General features: G+C 51.4%; 1 protein-coding gene across 1 annotated transcript in view; it reads right to left on the minus strand.

The window, feature by feature from the left end:
• The window catches only part of LOC142906763 (angiotensin-converting enzyme 2-like), a 45209-nt gene extending 34389 nt beyond the window's left edge, over positions 1 to 10820 (minus strand). Inside the window, exons 1-3 of the mRNA XM_076055209.1 lie at positions 10196 to 10820; positions 5668 to 5826; positions 322 to 415 (exon numbers count right to left, since the gene is read on the minus strand). Coding sequence (XP_075911324.1) covers positions 322 to 415; positions 5668 to 5826; positions 10196 to 10693 — 751 coding nt within the window. The 5' untranslated portion in view covers positions 10694 to 10820. The remainder of the gene's footprint in view (positions 1 to 321; positions 416 to 5667; positions 5827 to 10195) is intronic.
• Between the last annotated feature and the right edge of the window lie 12092 nt (positions 10821 to 22912).

The raw sequence follows: 22912 nt of genomic DNA on the forward strand, positions 1-22912 counted from the left end.
ACGTACTGAGATAGTAACAGGCACGTGCTTATTGCCCGCGCTCCATCCAGTCACTGAGGGTGTTGCGCAATCAGAGGGGAGGCTGAGCTCGTCGCTGCCTCACCTCTCGCGAGGCAGCGAATGATTGAAATCGTACAGAAATGACATTTGTAGCACAGATCAGTGGCAAAAATCTTAATATAAATTTTTTATTTGATTTTTTTTTTTCGTAACAGCTATTTTCATTGGAGTATAACAGGTGAGGCTCTGCCTCCCCCTGCCTCCCCTGACCGCACCCCGTACTCATAGGGACCCACGGGTGTTACAGGCACCGGCATTTACCTGGGTCCAGTCTCAGACATTTGCTTGGGTCGTCTGGATAGCAGATCCTGCTGGTGCTGTAGATGTTGCTCATGTTGCCCATGACTGCGTTCAGCTACAAAACACAGCCACAGTAGTAGTAGTAGCAGCAACAGTAGTAGCAGCAGTAGTAGTAGTAGTAGCAGCAGTAGTAGTAGCAGCAGTAGCAGCAGTAGTAGCAGCAGTAGTAGTAGTAGCAGCAGTAGCAGCAGCAGCAGTAGTAGTAGCAGCAGTAGCAGCAGCAGTAGTAGTAACAGTAGTAGCAGTAGTAGCAGCAGTAGTAGTAACAGTAGTAGCAGCAGTAGTAGTAACAGTAGTAGCAGCAGCAGTAGTAGTAGCAGCAGTAGTAGCAGCAGCAGCCATAGTAGCAGCAGCAGTCGTAGTAGCAGTAATAGTAGTAGCAGCAGTAGTAGTAGTAGCAGTAATAGTAGTAGCAGCAGTAGTAGTAGTAGCAGCAGCAGTAGTAGTAGTAGCAGCAGCAGCAGTCGTAGTAGCAGTAATAGTAGTAGCAGTAGTAGTAGCAGCAGCAGTCGTAGTAGCAGTAATAGTAGTAGCAGGAGTAGTAGCAGCAGTAGTAGCAGCAGCAGTAGTAGCAGCAGTAGTAGTAGCAGCAGCAGTAGTAGCAGTAGCAGCAGTAGTAGAAACAGCAGTAGTAGAAACAGCAGCAGCAGCAACAAGACAACGTCATACCACAATCAGTCACCATCAATTAACAGTCGGCATTCGACAGTACAGGGACTCCTCTTCTTACGAACATTCGACTTAGGAACTTTCAGAGATACAAATAAACCCGTCCGGATGTCTAGATGCCTGTTCGGACCGAGGGTCGTAAGTTCAATTGCCGCGCAATAGATGGTGGTGGTGGCATCTACATCTGCAGAACGTGAACAACCAGTGACATCTACATCTGCAGAACGTGAAGAACCAGTGGCATCTACATCTGCAGAACGTGAAGAACCAGTTTCACCTACATCTACAGAACATGAAGAACCAGTGGCATCTACGTCTGCGGAACGTGAATAACCAGTGGTATATCTGGAGAACGTGAATAACCGGTGGCATCTATATCTGTAGAATATGAAGAACCAGTGGCATCTACATCTGCAGAACCAGTGGCATCTACATCTGTAGAACGTGAAGAACCAGTGGCATCTACATAACGTGAAGAACCAGTGGCATCTACATCTGCAGAACGTGAAGAACCAGTGGCATCTAGATCTACAGAATGTGAAAAACCAGTGGCATCTACATCTGCAGAACGTCAAGAACCAGTTGCATCTACATCTGCAGAACGTGAAGAACCAGTGGCATCTACGTCTGCAGAACGTGAATAACCAGTGGCATATCTGGAGAACTTGAATAACCGGTGGCATCTACATCTGGAGAATATGAAGAACCAGTGGCATCTACATCTGCAGAACCAGTGCCATCTACATCTGTAGAACGTGAAGAACCAGTGGCATCTACATAACGTGAAGAACCAGTGGCATCTACATCTGCAGAACGTAAAGAACCAGTGGCATCTACATCTACAGAACATAAAGAACCAGTGGCATCTACATCTGCAGAACGTGAAGAACCAGTGGCATCTAGATCTACAGAATGTGAAAAACCAGTGGCATATACATCTGCAGAACGTGAAGAACCAGTGGCATCTACATCTGATGGACATGAAGAACCAGTGGCATCTACATCTGCAGAACGTGAAGAACGAGTTGCATCTACATCTGCAGAACGTGAAGAACCAGTTGCATCTACATCTACATAACATGAAGAACCAGTGGCATCTACATCTGCAGAACGTGAAGAACCAGTGGAATCTACATCTACAGGAGATTATACAACTTTGAAAACCATTCCCCGTGTCTAGTGTACACGCCGCACAACACGTTTGGAATCGACAGGAGTACAGTTGGGACCTCTGTAACCTAACTCGTACGTAGGTAGAGGAGTTCTGATATAAATAAATGTTGTGTCGTTAAACCCGCCACCACCCGACGCAGCCAACTAGTAAGGGGTTTGTCACGTAAACAGAACGTGGCCAATTCGTTACTAGTGCAGCACTAACCGGTTGCTGTGTGTTGGAGAGTTAAACCCACTACTACATTTACAATTCGTTACTAGTATGGCACTAACCGGTTGCTGTGTGTTGGAGAGTTAAACCAACTACTACATTTACAATTCGTTACTAGTACAGCACTAACCGGTTGCTGTGTATTGGAGAGTTAAACCCACTACAACATTCACAATTCGTTACTAGTACAGCACTAACCGGTTGCTGTGTGTTGGAGAGTTAAACCCACTATAACATTTACAATTCGTTACTAGTACAGCACTAACCGGTTGCTGTGTGTTGGAGAGTTAAACCCACTAAAACATTCACAATTAGTTACTAGTACAGCACTAACCGGTTGCTGTGTGTTGGAGAGTTAAACCCACTACAACATTCACAATTAGTTACTAGTACAGCACTAACCGGTTGCTGTGTGTTGGAGAGTTAAACCCACTACAACATTCACAATTCGTTACTAGTACAGCACTAACCGGTTGCTGTGTGTTGGAGAGTTAAACCCACTACTACATTTACAATTCGTTACTAGTACAGCACTAACCGGTTGCTGTGTGTTGGAGAGTTAAACCCACTACTACATTTACAATTCGTTACTAGTACAGCACTAACCGGTTGTGTGTGTTGGAGAGTTAAACGAACTACAACATTTACAATTCGTTACTAGTACAGCACTAACCGGTTGCTGTGTGTTGGAGAGTTAAACCCAGCACTAACCCCCTCTCTCTCTATTTAAGGCCTCGACACAGAGGCGTTGTTTCTCTGTGTTGTCTATGTGTGTGTCTCTCTCTCTGTTTGTCTATGTGTGAGTCTCTCTCCGCTTGTGTGTCTGCCTGTGTGCCCATGTTGTGTGTCTCTCTCTGTGTGTCTCTGTGAGTATCTCTCTGCTTGTGTGTCTGTCTGTGTGTCTCTCTCTGTTTGTCTCTGTGTGTCTATGTGTGTCTCTCTCTCTGCTTGTGTCTATCTCTGTTTGTCTCTGTGTGAGTCTCTCTCCGCTTGTGTGTCTGCCTGTGTGCCCATGTTGTGTGTCTCTCTCTGTGTGTCTCTGTGAGTATCTCTCTGCTTGTGTGTCTGTCTGTGTGTCTATATATGTGTCTCTGTCTCTCTGTGTGAGTCTCTCTCTGCTTCTGTCTCTGTCTTTGTGTCTATGTTGTGTGTCTCTCTCTCTGTGTGTCTCTGTGTGAGTCTCTCTCTGCTTGTGTGTCTGCTTGTGTGTGTGTGTGTGTCTGTGTGTGTGTCTATGTGTGTGTCTCTCTCTGTGTCTCTGTGTGTGTCTCTCTCTTTGTGAATCTCTCTCTGTGTGTCTCTATGTGAGTCTCTCTCTGTGTGTCTCTGTGTGAGTCTCTCTCTGTGTGTCTCTGTGTGAGTCTCTCTCTGCTTGTGTGTCTGTCTGTGTGTCTACGTTGTGTGTCTCTCTCTGTGTGTCTCTCTCTGCTTGTGTCTCTCTCTGTGTGTCTCTGTGTGAGTCTCTCTCTGTGTGTCTCTGTGTGAGTCTCTCTGTGCTTGTGTGTCTGTCTGTGTGTCTCTCTCTGTTTGTCTCTGTGTGTCTATGTGTGTGTCTCTCTCTGTGTGTCTCTGTGTGTATCTCTCTCTGCTTGTGTCTATCTCTGTGTGTCTCTGTGTGTCTCTCTCTGTGTGTCTCTGTGTGTCTCTCTCTGTGTGTCTGTCTGTGTGTCTCTGTGTGAGTCTCTCTCTGCTTGTGTGTCTCTGTGTGAGTCTCTCTCTCTCTCAAATTTCTCAATCTTTGGAGGAACAGAATCAACCAGGTGGGGTGTTGACTTTTACATTAGCCGACTCTCTGTGTTGTATTGCATTTTATTTCCAAGTTTACTAGTTATTGTTTTCTCATTCACTTGTACCTGATGATGGTCGCTTGTGTTACAATCGAAACGTCGTATTCCATCATCATTATTTAATTACATTCAATTCTCCGTGACTTTACCGAAGGAACCAAAGGTTTAATTCCTGCAGCCGCGAAATCTTCGAACCCAGGTTTGCGCTATTCAAAGTTCAACGTTTCGATAACGGATTTTCTTTTTAATTTTTTATCAACGCGAGTGTTTGGCGTTTCAACATCGCGCAGTGCCACCGATTTCGGATCTATCGGTACCCCGAGTCGCCGGAGCCAGGCGCCCATCCCTGGGAACAAAAAATAGCGTCCCAGAAAGTACAGCGAAACACTTGTGGGTTGCGAGCAACTTGGACCTGCGAGCGTTTCGCAAGACGAGCAGAAATTTTGTAAATGAATGTAATAACTTGATGAACGAGCGAGGGTCTTGCAGTTACGAGCGACGTGACGTGTAAGTACGCTTCGTCTCGCCGAGCGTCACCGTGATCACAACCGGTACACTGCGGGAGCGCTTTGACGTACGGGCGCTTTGGATTACAAAACACGTTTCAGCAAAGGAATTGCGCTCGAAATCCAAAGGTTTTACTGCAACGCGTTTCATTGCCTCGGCCATTTTGTTTTATTTGGTACCACCATGAGGATCACGTGACAAATCCCCTTACCCCCATTGGCTGTGTCGTCGGATGGGGGCGGGTTTAACTAAATCAAGCATTTCTATTTTACGCTAACTAAGCCCGAAAACATTCCGTTATGGATTATACTGTTAACCCGAAATAACCATTAATCGAATACACTGATGATGATGCTGCTGATGATGATGATGCTGCTGCTGCCGATACCACTGATTATTCTGATGATGATGCTGCTGCTAATGATGCCGGTGACGACGTTGCTACTTCTGACGATGCTGCTGCTGCTGCTGATGATGATGCTGCTGATGATGATGCTGCTGATGATGATGCTGCAGCGGATGCTGCTGATGCTGCTGTTGATGATGATGATGCTGCTGCTGATGATGCTGCTTCTGATGATGCTGCTGCTGCTGATGATGATGCTGCTGATGATGATGCTGCTGCTGCTGATGGTGATGCTGCTGCTGCTGCTGATGATGTTGCTGCTGCTGATGATGCTGCTGCTAATGCTGCTGCTGATGATGATGCTACTGATGATGATGCTGCAGCTACTGCTACTGATGATGCTGCTGCAGCTGCTGCTGCTGATGATGCTGCTGCTGATGATGCTGCTGCTGATGATGCTGCTGATGATGATGCTGCTGATGGAGATGCTAATTCTGACGATGCTACTGCTGCTCATGCTACTGCTGCTGATGCTGCTGCTGCTGACGTTGCTGCTGCTTATGCTGCTACTGCTGCTGATGCTGCTGCTGCTGACGATGATGCTGCCTGCGTACCTGTGCGTACTTGTCAGGCGAAAGGGCTCCACTCCCCTCCTCCCGCAGGATCTCCAGCTGCTGTTTCAGCGTCCGGTCGGTGATCTTAGACAAGTCGAACTGGCGAGCTTCCGCGGATTTCTTCCCGTAGAACTCGGACCACTCGGCGGCCTTCACATTCTGAGAAACACGCACACGGGTAGCTCGGTGTGGGGCGCTTCCGCAGATTTCTTCCCATAGAACTCGGCGACTAAGACGCAGCATTCACACGCATCGGTGAGGGGGGGGGGGGGGCTTCCGCGGATTTCTTTCCATAGAACTCGGCGACTAAGACGCAGCATTCACACGCATCGGTTGACGGGGGGCTTCTGCGGATTTCTTTCCATAGAACTCGGCCGCTAAGACGCAACATGCACGTTAGTGAGGGGCTTCCGCGGATTTCTTTCCATAGAACTCGGCGACTAAGACGCAGCATTCACACGCATCGGTGAGGGGGGGGCTTCCGCGGATTTCTTTCCATAGAACTCGGCGACTAAGACGCAGCATTCACACGCATCGGTGAGGGGGGCTTCCGCGGATTTCTTTCCATAGAACTCGGCGACTAAGACGCAGCATTCAGGCGCATCAGTGAGGCGCTTACGCAGATTTCTTCCAATATAATTGAGCAGCGAAAACGCAACACACACACATCAGTGAGCGGCTTCCACGGATTTCTTCTCATATAACTCGGTAGCTATGAAGCAGCATTCACACACACATCAGTGAGAGGGGCTTCCTCGGATTTCTTCGCATATAACTCCGCAGCTAAGACGCAACATTCACGTTAGCGAGGGGGCTTCCACTGATTTCTTCTGATAGAAATCGGTAGCTATGAAGCAGCATTCACACACACACATCAGTGAGGGGGGCTTCCTCAGATTTCTTCCCGTAGAAATCGGCCGCCATGACGCAACGTACACACACATCAGTGAGGGGCTTCCGCGGATTTCTTCCAGTAGAAATCAGTAGCTATGCAGCAGCATTCACACACACATCAGTAAGGGGCTTCCGCGGATTTCTTCCCGTAGAACTCGGCCGCTAAGACGCAACGTACACACACATCAGTGAGGGGCTTCCGCGGATTTCTTCCCATAGAACTCGGCCGCTAAGACGCAACATACACACACATCAGTAAGGGGCTTCCGCGGATTTCTTCTGATAGAAATCAGTAGCTATGCAGCAGCATTCACACACACACATCAGTAAGGGGCTTCCGCGGATTTCTTCCCGTAGAACTCGGCCGCTATGATGCAACGTACACACACATCAGTGAGGGGCTTCCGCAGATTTCTTCTGATAGAAATCAGTAGCTATGCAGCAGCATTCACACACACATCAGTAAAGGGCTTCCGCGGATTTCTTCCCGTAGAAATCGGCCGCTAAGACGCAACGCACACACACATCAGTGAGGGGGCTTCCGCAGATTTCTTCCCCCGAGTACTCGGCAATCAAGAAGCAAACGCACATCGGTGAACTAAACAGCCGACGCTTCGGGCAATGGCCCTCCTCCAGAGCGCACGCATGGAAACGAGTCGATCATTTATGCGCTGGTGAAGAAGGGCTGTTGCCCGAAACGTCGCCCCGCAAAAATGACACTGCAGTATATTCTATCTTTCGTTGTCTGTGGAAGTTTGTATTCTGTGTAAAAACAGAATACAATCTTGAGCCGTTATATAGGGTCCAACGTCAACCCAACGTTAGTCAAACGTCAACCGAACATTCTTGGCCGAACGTCAACCCAACGTTGGCCAAACGTCACCCTAACTTTGGCCAAACGTCACCCCAACGTTGTCTCAACGTCAACCCAACGTTGGCCCAACGTTGGTCCAACGTCAACCCAACATTGGGCCAACGTTGGTCAAACGTCCACCCAACATCATTGGCCCAACGTCAACCCAACGTTGGCCAAACGCCAACCCAACGTTGGCAAAACGTCAAGCTCAACGTTGGTACAACGTCAACTCAACGTTGGTCCAACGTCAACCCAAGGTTGGTCCAACGTCAACTTAACGTCGGACCAATGTCAACCCAATGTAGGTCCAACGTCAACACAACGTTGTTCCAACGTCGGCCCAACGTTGTTCCATTGTTAACCCAACGTTGGCCCAACGTCACCCCAACGTTGGCCTATGCCAACTCAAGATTGTTCAAGCGTCAGCCCAACGTTGGCCCAACGTCAACCCAACGTTGATCCAACGTTGGTCCAACATTGATCCAACGTTGGCCAAACGTCAACCCAACGTTGGCAAAACGTCAAGCTCAACGTTGGTACAACGTCAACTCAACGTCGGTCCAATATCAAGTCAAGATTGTTCCAACGTAAATCCAACGTTGGCCCAACGTTGACCCATGCCAACTCTAGATTGTCCGAGCGTCAACCCAACGTCAACCCAACGTTGGCCCATGTCAACCCCAGATTGTCCTAGCGTCAATCCAACGTCAACCCAACGTCAACCCAACGTTGGCCCATGTCAACCCCAGATTGTCGTAGCGTCAATCCAACGTCAACCCAACGTCAACCCAACGTTGGCCCAACGTTGACCCAACGTTGGCCCATGCCAACTCAAGATTGTTCAAGCATCAACCCAACGTCAATCCAACGTTGGCCCATGTCAACCCCAGATTGTCCTAGCGTCAACCCAACGTCAACCCAACGTCGACCCAACGTTGACCCAACGTTGACCCCATGTCAACTCAAGATTGTCCTAGCGTCAACCCAACGTCAACCCAACGTTGACCCATGCCAACTCAAGATTATTCAAGCGTCAACCCAACGTCAACCCAACGTTGACCCAACGTTGACCCAACGTTGGCCCATGTCAACTCAAGATTGTCCTAGCGTCAACCCAACGTCAACCCAACGTTGACCCAACGTTGACCCAACGTTGGCCCATGTCAACTCAAGATTGTCCTAGCGTCAACCCAACGTCAACCCAACGTTGACCCATGCCAACTCAAGATTATTCAAGCGTCAACCCAACGTCAACCCAACGTTGACCCAACGTTGACCCAACGTTGGCCCATGTCAACTCAAGATTGTCCTAGCGTCAACCCAACGTCAACCCAACGTTGACCCATGCCAACTCAAGATTGTTCAAGCATCAACCCAACGTCAATCCAACGTTGACCCATGTCAACCCCAGATTGTCCTAGCGTCAACCCAACGTCGACCCAACGTTGACCCAACGTTGGCCCATGCCAACTCAAGATTGTCCTAGCGTCAACCCAACGTCAATCCAACGTTGACCCATGTCAACCCCAGATTGTCCTAGCGTCAACCCAACGTCAACCCAACGTCGACCCAACGTTGACCCAACGTTGACCCCATGTCAACTCAAGATTGTCCTAGCGTCAACCCAACGTCAACCCAACGTTGACCCATGCCAACTCAAGATTATTCAAGCGTCAACCCAACGTCAACCCAACGTTGACCCAACGTTGACCCAACGTTGGCCCATGTCAACTCAAGATTGTCCTAGCGTCAACCCAACGTCAACCCAACGTTGACCCATGCCAACTCAAGATTGTTCAAGCATCAACCCAACGTCAATCCAACGTTGACCCATGTCAACCCCAGATTGTCCTAGCGTCAACCCAACGTCAACCCAACGTCGACCCAACGTTGACCCAACGTTGACCCCATGTCAACTCAAGATTGTCCTAGCGTCAACCCAACGTCAACCCAACGTTGACCCATGCCAACTCAAGATTATTCAAGCGTCAACCCAACGTCAACCCAACGTTGACCCAACGTTGACCCAACGTTGGCCCATGTCAACTCAAGATTGTCCTAGCGTCAACCCAACGTCAACCCAACGTTGACCCATGCCAACTCAAGATTGTTCAAGCATCAACCCAACGTCAATCCAACGTTGACCCATGTCAACCCCAGATTGTCCTAGCGTCAACCCAACGTCAACCCAACGTCGGCCTAACGTTGACCCATGTCAACTCAAGATTGTCCTAGCGTCAACCCAACATCAACCCAACGTCGACCCAACGTCGACCCAACGTCGACCCCATGCCAACTCCAGATTGTCCTAGCGTCAACCCAACGTCGACCCAACGTTGGCCCCATGTCAACTCAAGATCGTCCTAGCGTCAACCCAACGTCGACACAACGTCAACCCAACGTTGACCCACCGTCGACCCCATGCCAACTCCAGATTGTCCTAGCGTCAACCCAACGTCGACCCAACGTTGACCCATGCCAACTCAAGATTGTCCTAGCGTCAACCCAACGTCAACCCAACGTCAATCCAACGTTGACCCATGTCAACCCCAGATTGTCCTAGCGTCAACCCAACGTCAACCCAACGTCAACCCAACGTCGACCCAACGTCGACCACCAAGCCAACTCCAGATCGTCCTAACGCCAACCCCAACGTCGACCCAACGTCGACCACCAAGCCAACTCAAGATCGTCCTAACGCCAACCCCAACATCCGCCACCCTCCGTGACGTCCACCCGACGTCACACGCCCACCCACCACCCCACCCCGGTACCGACCGAAGCTTGCGCGTTGGCGTCCGTGACGTTGGTGTTGTAGTCCCAGTCAGCCAGGGCGTAGGCGTAGTACAGAGCCTGGGCCTCGGTGTCGAACTGGGCCAGGAAGTCGCGGGCGGTGACGTCCTCCACGGACCGCGACGCCGACGATGCCGCCGCACCGCCGCCGCCGGCGGTCGCGAGAAGGGCCAGGCCCAGGACGAGCAGCAGCGGCAGCGGCCCCGGTAGTTGTGGCGGCGACGGCACCGGTGGTTGTGGTCGCGCCGGTGGTTGTGGCGGTGGCACCGGTAGTTGTGGCGGTGGCCCCGATAGTTGTGGCGGTGGTACCGGTAGTTGTGGCGGTGGTACCGGTAGTTGTGGCGGTGGTACCGGTGGTTGTGGCGATGGCACCGGTGGTTGTGGTGATGGCACCGGTAGTTGTGTCGGTGGCACCGGTAGTTGTGGCGGTGGTACCGGTGGTTGTGGTCGCACCGGTAGTTGTGGCAGTGGTGCAGTGGCCATGGATGACCTTCAAGCCAGGTAAGCCCTTTCTACTGTGGTCACTTACTAACTACTATAGTTAGTACTAACTACTATAGTTAGTACTATTGATAGTAATATAGTTAGTACTAACTACTACTTAGTACTAACTACTATAGTTAGTACTAACTACTATAGTTAGTACTAACTACTATAGTCAGTACTAACTAGTACTAACTACTATAGTTAGTACTAACTAGTACTAACTATAGTACTAACTAGTACTAACTACTATAGTACTATAGTTAGTGCCAACTACTTTAGTACTATAGTTAGTACTAATGATAGTACTATAGTTAGTACTAACTACTACTTAGTACTAACTACTATAGTTAGTACTAACTACTATAGTAATATAGTTAGTGCTAACTACTTTAGTACTATAGTTAGTACTAATGATAGTACTATAGTTAGTACTAACTACTACTTAGTACTAACTACTATAGTTAGTACTAACTACTATAGTTAGTACTAGCTACTAGTTAGTACTAACTACTATAGTTAGTGCTAACTACTATAGCACTATAGTTAGTGCTAACTACTGCTAATTAGAACTGACTACTTTAGGTAAAAGCCTCTCACGAATACAAATTAATTCATCGAAATAAAATTTACAAAATACTGATATACATTTTAAAAAGTTAGTTTGTTAAAAAAAGTAAATGATTAAAATGTGTTTAAAACAATATTTAAACTATTTTAAAAAATCGGTTATAAATTCCACCCGAACAATGTTGACAATACGTCGAAATTATTTTAAAAAATATATATTAGTCGTAATTTTTATTCTTCAAAGAATTCCTTCCGCCTAAGTCTGCCGTTAAATGTTTATTTAATTCCACCCAGAACTGTGTTCTTTTTTTTACATTTATAATTAAATAAACTTAATCTTGTGCTGGAGAGTTATTGCCAATAGAACGACGATAAATTAACGCTTTTGTGGCTAAAACGAGCGATACGAAAACAAAACTAACAACATTTATGACGAAATCACAGCTACTGCGGTGCTATTAATAACTATAAAAAATCAATCCCTTAAAAAAAATTACCCCTTTTAATATCACGACTAACGCCTCATCAAACACCCAAATAATTAAATATTACATCTGACGGAATCGAATCGCTGCCTCCGAATATAAATCGAATCGATTGCAACCACCCGCCCCCACAAAACGCCTCCGACCAATCGATAATTCGGAATCGATCCAATCGAAATTGTTCGACCGCTACCAAGTCAAATCGGAGGTAATCGATCCGGCCTCAGCAACAGAGAGAACAGCGCGAGCGGAGCGCGCGCGAGGGCTTTTATGGGAACGGCGGTCACGAGGGCGTGGTCAAGATTAGCGGGAAAACCCCGCCACGCCCCCTTCACCTCACCCCCTTCACCTCACCCCTCCCTTCACCCCCCCTCCCCTCTCACTCACCCACTCACTCACCCATTCACTCACTCACTCACCCACCATCTCACTCACCCACTATCTCACTCACCCACCATCTCACTCACTCACCATCTCACCCACTCACCCACTATCTCACTCACTCACCCATTCACTCACTCACTCACCCACTATCTCACTCACTCACCCACTCACTCACTCACCCACTCACCCACTCACCCACTATCTCACTCACTCACTCACCCACTCACACACTCACTCACCCACTATCTCACTCACCCACTCACCCATTCACTCACTCACTTACTCACCCATTCACCCACTCACTCACCCACCATCTCACTCACCCACTCACCCACTATCTCACTCACCCACTCACCCACTCACTCACTCACCCATTCACTCACTCACCCACCCAATCACTCACCCATTCACCATCTCACTCACCATCTCACTCACCCACTCACCATCTCACTCACTCACTCACCCACTCACACACTCACTCACCCATTCACTCACTCACTCACCCACTATCTCACTCACCCACTCACCCACCCACCATCTCACTCACCATCTCACTCACCATCTCACTCACTCACCCACTATCTCACTCACTTACTCACCCACTATCTCACTCACCCACTCACCATCTCACTCACCATCTCACTCACCCACCCACTCAATCACCCACCACTCACTCACTCACCCATTCACTCACTCACACACTCACTCACTCACCCATTCACTCACCCATTCACCATCTCACTCACCATCTCACTCACCCACCCACTCAATCACCCACCATCTCACTCACTCACCCATTCACTCACTCACACACTCACTCACTCACCCATTCACTCACTCACTCACCCATTCACCATCTCACTCACCATCTCACTCACCCACCCACTCAATCACCCACCATCTCACTCACCCACTCACCCACTCACTCACTCACCCATTCATTCACTCACTCACTCATCCACTATCTCACTCACCCACTCACTCACCCACTCACCATCTCACTCACCCACTCAATCACCCACCATGTCACTCACCCACTCAATCACCCACTCACCAACTCACTCACTCACCATCTCACTCACCATCTCACTCACCCACCCACTCAATCACCCACCATCTCACTCACCCACTCACTCACCCACTCACCCATTCACTGACTCACTCATCCACTATCTCACTCACCCACTCACTCACCCACTCACCATCTCACTCACCCACTCAATCACCCACCATCTCACTCACCCACTCAATCACCCACTCACCCACTCACCCACCCACCATCTCACTCACCATCTCACTCACTCACTCACCCACTGTCTCAACTCACTTACTCACCCACTATCTCACTCACCCACTCACCATCTCACTCACTCACCCACTCACTCAATCACCCACCATCTCACTCACTCACCCACTCACTCACCCACTCACCCACTCACTCACCCACCCACCCACTCACCATCTCACTCACCCACTCACCCACTCACTCACCCACTCACTAACCCACCCACTCACCATCTCACTCACCCACTCACTCACTAACCCACCCACTCACCATCTCACTCACCCACTCACCCACTCACTCACCCACTCACTCACCCACTCACTAACCCACCCACTCACCATCTCACTCACCCACTCACCCACTCACTCACCCACTCACTAACCCACCCACTCACCATCTCACTCACCCACTCACCCACTCACTCACCCACTCACTCACCCACCCACTCACCATTTCACTCACCCACTCACTCACCCACCCACTCACCATCTCACTCACCCACCCACACATACTCTCTACAAAGACAAAGCTCCCCCAGGTAGCCCACACGATGCTGTTGGGACAAGTGCTGTTAGTAGCGAGTAGCAGCGCCCGGCCGCCTTTGTCTCCCCAGTGGCGATGTTCACTACACAGCTCACCGGGTTACTCATTTGAGGCTGAGTCGACCTAGGGGAGGCCCAGGACCGGTTCAGATAATCGTCACCGGTGGTGGCTGTGAGCGGGAATCGAACCCGGGTCGCCAGGATCGTAGCGCAGCGTAGCGCTAACCGCTGCACCACCGCTCCCCCGTTCCACTCCTCTCACCTCCACCCTCACCTGCACTTTGCGTCTCTCCGTTTATACCCCCGAGATGAGAGAGAGACAGAGACAGAGAGAGAGACAGAGACAGACAGAGAGAGACACACACAGAGAGACAGAGACAGAGAGAGAGACAGAGACAGAGAGAGAGAGACAGACAGAGACAGAGAGACAGAGACAGACAGAAAGAGACAGAGAGAGACAGAGAGACAGAGAGAGACAGACAGAGACAGAGAGAGACAGAGAGAGACAGACAGAGAGACAGAGACAGACAGAGAGACAGAGAGAGACATAGACAGACAGAGACAGACAGAGAGACAGAGAGAGACAGACAGAGACAGAGAGACAGAAAGACAGAGAGACAGAGACAGACAGAGAGACAGAGAGACAGAGAGAGAGACAGAGACAGAGAGACAGACAGACACAGAGGACAGAGACAGAGAGAGACAGAGAGAAAGACAGACAAGAGACAGAGAGACAGACAGAGAGACAGAGAGAGACAGACAGAGACAGAGAGAGACAGAGAGAGAGACAGACAGAGAGACAGAGACAGACAGAGAGACAGAGAGAGACATAGACAGACAGAGACAGACAGAGACAGAGAGAGACAGACAGAGACAGAGAGACAGAGAGAGACAGACAGAGACAGAGAGACAGAAAGACAGAGAGACAGAGACAGACAGAGAGACAGAGAGACAGAGAGAGAGACAGAGACAGAGAGACAGACAGACACAGAGGACAGAGACAGAGAGACAGAGAGAAAGACAGACAGAGGACAGAGAGACAGAGAGAGACAGAGAGAGAGACAGACAGAGACAGAGAGACGAAGCCAAGGGGGCCTTCTCAGCGGCAGCGATGGGGAGAACGCCACCCCCCATCGGCGTCGGGGATGACGAGGCCCCTCTCGATCCCCCTCCACCGGAGCTCTCAGTCGTGCCGCTGCATCGCCAATGCCGACAAACGAAGGCGGATCGCGACCCGTGCCGGCCGGGAGACCTGCCGGAGGTGGCCTTCGCTAACGTCAAGAGGAAGGGGCTCTACTCCTACGTGGTCCGGTCCCACCAACAGGACACCCTGAGGAGCCACAAGGACCACGCCTGGAGGAGAGCCCCTAGCCCTGCGTCTCTCTGGAGAGGCCTCGCTGGAGGCAACTCCACCGCAGCCCGACGTACGACCGCATCGGCGACCTCGGCCGGAGCATCGCCCACGGCACCGTCGCCACCGACGCCTCCCCGGCGCGCTTCGCCGACACGTCCCCGGCGTGCCGGTCCCGCGGTAAAGCGGAGACGGTGGCGCGCCGATACGTGGAGTGCGAGAGCCTGGACTCGCTGTGTTCAAGCGCCTGAGAAACATCCTCCTGAGGTTCAGCCTCCACTTCTCCCCCCGACGGTCCTCATCTTTGGATACCCGAAGGGCGACGGACCACAACATCTTCAGGGGGCTGGTCAGCGTTGCTCTTCGGCTACGCCGAGCTCGCCGTGCACACAGGGCGAGGAAGGTGGCCCTGGAGGGGCGACGTCCGGCCGGCAGCCCTGGGGCATCTTCCACGCTCCGGTCGGAGCCAGGGGGTGTGGTGGGCCCGGAGTTCCGCCGTGCGGCGCGGCTGACCCACGCCGTGACGGCCTTCGAGGAGCGGTGGGCGCTGGTGCAGGGCCGCGTGCTCGGTGGCAGGCGACGGTAGAGAGATCTCTCTGTGCGTGCAGATTGTGAGCTGCCAGTCGGAGGCCGTAGGACTGCGAGGAGGGCTGCGTGCAGATGCAGCACTTGTCGTAGTTTAAAGTGAGAAAAAAAGAAATTACGTAGAAAACAGGGGGAACACAGACATGGAGGAGGGAGAGAGGGGGGTAGAGAGAGAGGGGGTAGAGAGAGAGGGGGGTAGAGAGAGGGGGGTAGAGAGAGAGAGAGGGGGTAGAGAGAGGGGGGTAGAGAGAGAGAGGGGGGTAGAGAGAGGGGGGTAGAGAGAGAGAGGGGGTAGAGAGAGAGAGGGGGGTAGAGAGAGGGGGGTAGAGAGAGGGGGTAGAGAGAGGGGGGTAGAGAGAGAGAGGGGGGTAGAGAGAGAGAGGGTAGAGAGAGAGAGGGAGGGTAGAGAGAGGGGGTAGAGAGAGAGAGGGGGGTAGAGAGAGGGGGTAGAGAGAGAGAGGGGGGTAGAGAGAGGGGGGTAGAGAGAGAGGGGGTAGAGAGAGAGAGGGGGTAGAGAGAGGGGGTAGAGAGAGAGAGGGGGGTAGAGAGAGGGGGGTAGAGAGAGGGGGTAGAGAGAGAGAGGGGGGTAGAGAGAGGGGGGTAGAGAGAGAGGGGGTGAGAGAGAGAGGGGGGTAGAGAGAGGGGGGTAGAGAGAGGGGGGTAGAGAGAGAGAGGGGGGTAGAGAGAGGGGGGTAGAGAGAGAGAGAGGGTAGAGAGAGAGAGGGGGGTAGAGAGAGGGGGGTAGAGAGAGAGAGGGGGTAGAGAGAGGGGGTAGAGAGAGAGAGAGGGTAGAGAGAGAGAGGGGGTAGAGAGAGGGGGGTAGAGAGAGAGAGGGGGGTAGAGAGAGGGGGTAGAGAGAGAGAGAGGGTAGAGAGAGAGAGGGGGGGTAGAGAGAGGGGGGTAGAGAGAGAGAGGGGGTTAGAGAGAGAGGGGGGTAGAGAGAGGGGGTAGAGAGAGAGAGGGGGGTAGAGAGAGGGGGGTAGAGAGAGAGGGGGGTAGAGAGAGAGAGGGGGGTAGAGAGAGGGGGGTAGAGAGAGAGAGGGGGGTAGAGAGAGAGAGGGGGGTAGAGAGAGAGAGGGGGGTAGAGAGAGAGAGGGGGTAGAGAGAGAGAAGGGGAGAAGAGAGGGGGGGGTAGAGAGAGAGAGGGGGGTAGAGAGAGAGTGAGGGTAGAGAGAGAGAGGGGGGTGAGAGAGGGGTAGAGAGAGAGAGGGGGGTAGAGAGAGAGAGGGGGAAAGGGGTAGAGAGAGAGAGAGGGGGTAGAGAGAGAGGGGGGTAGAGAGAGAGAGGGGGTGAGAGAGAGAGTGGGTGAGAGTGAGGGGGTGAGAGGGGGGGAGAGAGGAGGGAGGGGTAAGGAGAGCCAGAGCGAGAAATCTTTTGTTAAATCTTTCATTTAAAAAGGGGGGGGGGATGGGGGGGGTTTGCATAAAGCAAAGCGTAAAAAAGAACTAAATGATGAACGAAGCAAAGTGCCGACTACACCGAGGATCTTCTTGTTTCCTCTGATTGTAAGAAAATATAGACAGAGAGAGAGACAGAGAGAGAGAGAGAGACAGAGAGAGAGAGAGAGGCAGAGAGAGAGAGACAGAGAGAGACAGAGAGAGAGACAGATAAAGACAGAGACAGACAGAGAGAGAGACAGAGAGAGAGATAGAGACAGAGAGAGAGAGACAGAGAGAGACAGAGAGAGAGACAGATAAAGACAGAGACAGACAGAGAGAGAGACATACAGAGAGACAAAGAGAGAGACAGAGAGACAGAGTCAGACACAGAGAGACATAAATAGACACAGAGAGAGAGACAGAGAGAGAGGCACACAGAGCGAAAAGACAGAGAGACAGACACAGAGAGACAGACACAGAGAAAGACAGAGACAGAGAAAGACAGAGACAGACACAGAGAGACAGACAGAGAGACAGAGAGAGAGACAGAGAGACAGAGAGAGATAGACACAGAGAGAAAGACAGAGAGACAGAGACAGACACAGAGAGACAGACAGAGAGACAGATAAAGAGACAGAGACACAGAGAGACACAGAGAGACAGTCGCACCAGCGAACGCATTCACTCAGACTAGTCTATTTGGACTGCAGGAGGCAGAATCCGATGATCTATAAAGCTCTTTACCACAGATGGTCCAGTTAGGGGAGGCGGGGGAGGGTCCCACAGGCTCAGAACGTCACAACCACAAAGTAGAGATAAGAAAATCACTAAAACAAACTAAATTCTTTTTCACCAGGAACAAGGCCACACGTCGCTGTGGAGTTGAATTTTCAGAAGCGCTACCACGTGGCAATCACAAGTGATAGCTGCTCAACCATCATCTTCATCATTCATCCATCATCATCGTCATCATCATCCATCATCATCATCCATCATCATCCATCATCATCATTCATCATCACGATCCATCATCATCCATCATCATCATCTATCATCATCATTCACATTCATCCATCATCATCATCATCCATCAAAATCATCCATCATCATCCATCATCCATCATCATCATCCATCATCATCCATCATCATCATCATCCATCATCATCCATCATCATCCATCATCCATCATCATCATCCATCATCATCCATCATCCAACATCACCATCCATCATCATCCATCATCATCATCATCCATCATCGTCCATCATCATCCATCATCATCATCATCCATCATCATCATCATCATCCATCATCATCATCATCCATCATCATCATCCATCATCATCCATCATCATCCATCATCATCATCATCATCCATCATCATCATCATCCACCATCACCATCCACCATCACCATCCATCATCATCTATCATCATCATCATCCATCATCACCATCCACCATCACCATCCATCATCACCACCACAACCATCATCATCATCACGTGGACATTCACGGCAGCAGCCAGACTCTCTGAACGCCGTGGTGACGTCGATTCTAAACGTGGAGGGGGGGAAAGGCGGAGGAGCCGGAGACAAATCCACGGGAGAGAGACGCAGACTCCAAATATACAGCAGCAGCAGCAGGCATGGTCAGGGTCGGGATCGAACCCACGACCTCCTGCGTATCATGCGAGGTAGTCAACATCTCACCAAATACAGGCGTCGTCAGGGCCGGGATCGAACCCACGACCTCCTGCGTACCGGGAGAGGTAGTTAACATCTCACCAAATACAGGCATCGTCAGGGTCGGGATCGAACCCACGATCTCCTGCGTACCGGGCGAGGTAGTTAACATCTCACCAAATACAGGCATGGTCAGGGTCTGGATCGAACCCACGACCTCCTGCGTACCGGGCGAGGTAGTTAACATCTCACCAAATACAGGCGTCGTCAGGGTCGGGATCGAACCCACGACCTCCTGCGCACCGGGCGAGGTAGTCAACATCTCTCTGCCGGAGGTACCCCTGACTGACTTCACGCCCTGGCTCCCCCACTCCGTCATCGCCAGAGTGAATGATTAACCACAGATTTGGGTCCAATCAAGACAAAATGTGAACAATGCCATGACCACGAAAATAGAAACACCACCGCCACCGCCACCCTCACCACCACCACCTCGACAACTTTGAACCGTGGCGGCTGTAAATGCTTGCGCCACATCTCACCCTCCTCTACGGGTGTGGGGAGCGGTGGGGGAATGTGTGCGTGTGTGTGTATGTGTGTGTGTGTCTGTGTGTGTATGTATGGGGAGCGATAGTGTAGCGGTTAGCGCTACGCTGCGCTATGAACCCGGCGACCCGGGTTCGATTCCCGCTCACGGCCAACACCGGTGACGATTATCTGAACCGGTCCCGGGGCCTCCCCTAAGTCGACTCAGCCTCAAATGAGTACCTCGTGCGGGGTGTAAACATCGCCACTAGGGAGACAAAGGCGGCCGGGCGTGGTGCTGGCCACCCACCCCCTCGTGTACCGTTCCGGCCTTCATAGGTGCTGCTCGCTAACAGCACTTGCCCCTACAGTCTGTTAAGGCTACATGGGGGATCTTTGTTGCGTGTGTATGTGTGTGTGTATACGTGTGTGTGTGTGTATACGTGTGTGTGTGTGCTAGACGGTAACGCTGTGGTGAGCAGTGCCGTGGGAGGAGGGCCAATTTCGATTCGCCATTCCCCTCATGGCGTTTGTAGCCACCACAGCGACCAAATGGGGGCTCTGGACGGGTGCGAGGGGCTGGTAACCCCTCCACCTTCAATAAATTACCACTAAACCACATCTAAAATATATAATTAATACGCTTGTGCCGGAGGCCCCGGGGGGACAGGCGTCTATGACGTCTTATGGCCAAGGAGACTGAATCCTTACCCTCGGGGCTCCTCCAGAAACAACAAAAAACCACTACGTGTGGCCACGTGGAATGTCCGAATGCTCACTGCGGAGGAGAGGCTGCCACTCCTCTGTCGGGAGCTGGACCGGTACCGCCTGGATCTCTTTGGTATTCAGGAGGTCCAGTAGACCGGCTCTGGCTCCTGCCACCATGAGAGGTGGACAGTCCTTTACTAGGGGCAGAAGACTACCAAACAACAGGGAGTGGCTCTTCTTCTGAACAAAAGAATGAAGGGGCGTGGGAGCGTGGTGGTGAGGTGTGGGAAGCTGTAAGCACCAAGCTACTTTGGGCTCGCCTTCCCATCAATCGGAGATGAGGAGTGGTGGTCATGGTTACTTATGCCCCCACCGAAGACGAACATCCGTGGAGGGATGCATGCAAGGCCGATGAGTCAGATGCCTTCTATGACCTCCTGTCACAGGTGCTGGCTAAAGTGGCCCCTCGGGATAGAGTAATCTTGTTGGGCGACTTCAATGCCCGAGTTGGCCATGATGCTGGCACCTGGCCTGGAGTGATTGGAAGGTTATGGGCCAGATCAGCTGAATAAAAATGGTAGGAAGCTGCTAGACTTTTGTGCAGCCCATGGGCTTGCAATTACCAACACGCTGTTCCGGCATCAGCGCTTCCACACAACATCATGGATGCATGCTGGGTCCAAGCAAGAACATCTGCTGGACTACGTAGTGATGGAACAGCGGATGCGGGCCCATGTCCTTGACACCAGGACCTATCGTGGAAATGATCTGCCCACTGACCATCGACTTGTAATCTGTAATATGCGTCTGCCGTTCTTCCACTCCGGTGGTGGGTGTACACCCAGGACCCCATTCAAACCCATAGTGACCTGGTCTCAGCTAGCTGATGAAAGTTGCAAGGATTTCATCATCGCTTATGGCTGGGGTTGGCATCGTCCCCCACTCCTGATGTAGAGGGGAAATGGGCGAGATTTAGGACTGTGGCTCATGCAGCTGCAATGGCTACTTTGGGTACACTGTCCAAACTCCCCCAGAGACCCTGGCTGACAGAGGAGGTGTTCAGGCTGGCTGAGAAAAAGCGACAGGCCCACTCTCATCGTCTACAGCATCTGATGTCAGAATGGCGAGGCTTACCGCAGTCTTCACTCGAAGGTTCGAAGAGCCGTGAGGCGCTGCAAGGATGGGTGGTGGTCGCGGGTTGATGAGGAGATGGAGTCTGTCTCAATGACCCACGATCACAAATCACTATTTAACGCCATCAAAAAAATAACCTGCAGCACCACAACTATTGCCATAATTAGGGGAAAGAACGGTGATCCAAATTCCGACCCCCAGGAACAGGTTTGCAGATTTGCTGAGCATTTCTGTGAGGTCCTGCGGAGGGGAAATCCCTCAGCTTGGAAAACATCGTGGCACAAAGTGGGAGGACCCTGCTGAGGCTGCGGTGCCTCAAATATTGGAAGAAGTCACCCCCTGTGAGTGGCTGGCTGAGGTGCCATCTGTTGAGGAAGTACTGAAGGCGATCCAGAGTCTGAGACCAGGAAAGGCACCAGGCAGAGATGACCTCCCAAGCGAAATGCTGCTGAACAACAATCTGGACCAATGGATGGGTTCCGCAGGATTGGAAGGATGCCCTGGTGGTCCTCCTCTTTAAGAAGGGGGATCGCACAGACTGTAACTACAGGGGCATCTCACTCCTCAGTGTGCCGGGATAGGTCCTGGCAAGGACTATTCAACATCGCCTTGCCAGGCATGCTGAGGAGAGGATTGCGGAGCCCCAATGCGGTTTCAGGAAAGGGCGGTTCTGTACAGATGCCATATTTTCTGTCCGTCTGCTACAGCAGAGGTGTAGGAAATTTCAACAAGACCTACATGTCTACTTTATTAACCTGGTCAAGGCCTATGATACCATCAGTATCCTGGGCTCTGGGTTGTTGGGAGAGCGTCCCATACCTGGACAGTGTGCTCATGAGCGGCTCCGAATCAGTTGAGCGGCATTATCTTTTAATCGGTTGCGTAACGCTGTGTGGAAGTTTCCTGGTCTGTCGCTCCACATGAAGCTTCAAGATTTCTCAACCACAGTCATGTCCTCCCTTCTCTACACTTGCGAAACGTGGACCCCTCCAAATGGAACATCTTCGCCGGTTATAAACATTTACGCTAGCCTGCCTACGATCCATCCTGGGTTTAACCAGGCTGGATTGTGTGAGGAGCTCACAAATCCTTGAAAGATCTGGAAAAGTCCCATCGATGAGCTCCCCCGGCAAGGCAAGGCTGCTTTGGCTGGGTCATGTAGCCCGCATGCCCAGCCACCGCATGCCCAAACAGCTTTTGCTAGGCCGGATAGAGGGGGCTAAACGGGCATGACATGGACTAGAGAAGAGATGTAGTGATGTGGTACAGGAGGACGTGGAGCTGAGTGGACTTGCCGATGACTGGTACCACCGGGGTCAAGATCAGCCTCTGTGGAGGATGCTCGTGAAGGACGCTACTGGGCAGTTGGAGGCAGTCGCCCTCCAACAACAACAGAGGGTGGAGGAGCGACGTTCACAACAACGAGCGGAGCGCCGGGTGGCTAAAGCACAGCAGGTTGGCACAGGTGGCGCATCGGCCAGTCATCTCAGTCATCTCAGTCAGTCGACCCGTGGCACCTGCTGGGTCTGCCCCGTGACCTCCTGCCAGCGGGCGTTCGACACTTCACGTGGCCTCAACATGCACATA

Source organism: Petromyzon marinus, chromosome 70, assembly GCF_048934315.1.
Source record: "Petromyzon marinus isolate PM22_M1 ecotype Great Lakes invasive population chromosome 70, UKy_Petmar_22M1.pri1.0, whole genome shotgun sequence".
NCBI lineage: Eukaryota > Metazoa > Chordata > Hyperoartia > Petromyzontiformes > Petromyzontidae > Petromyzon > Petromyzon marinus.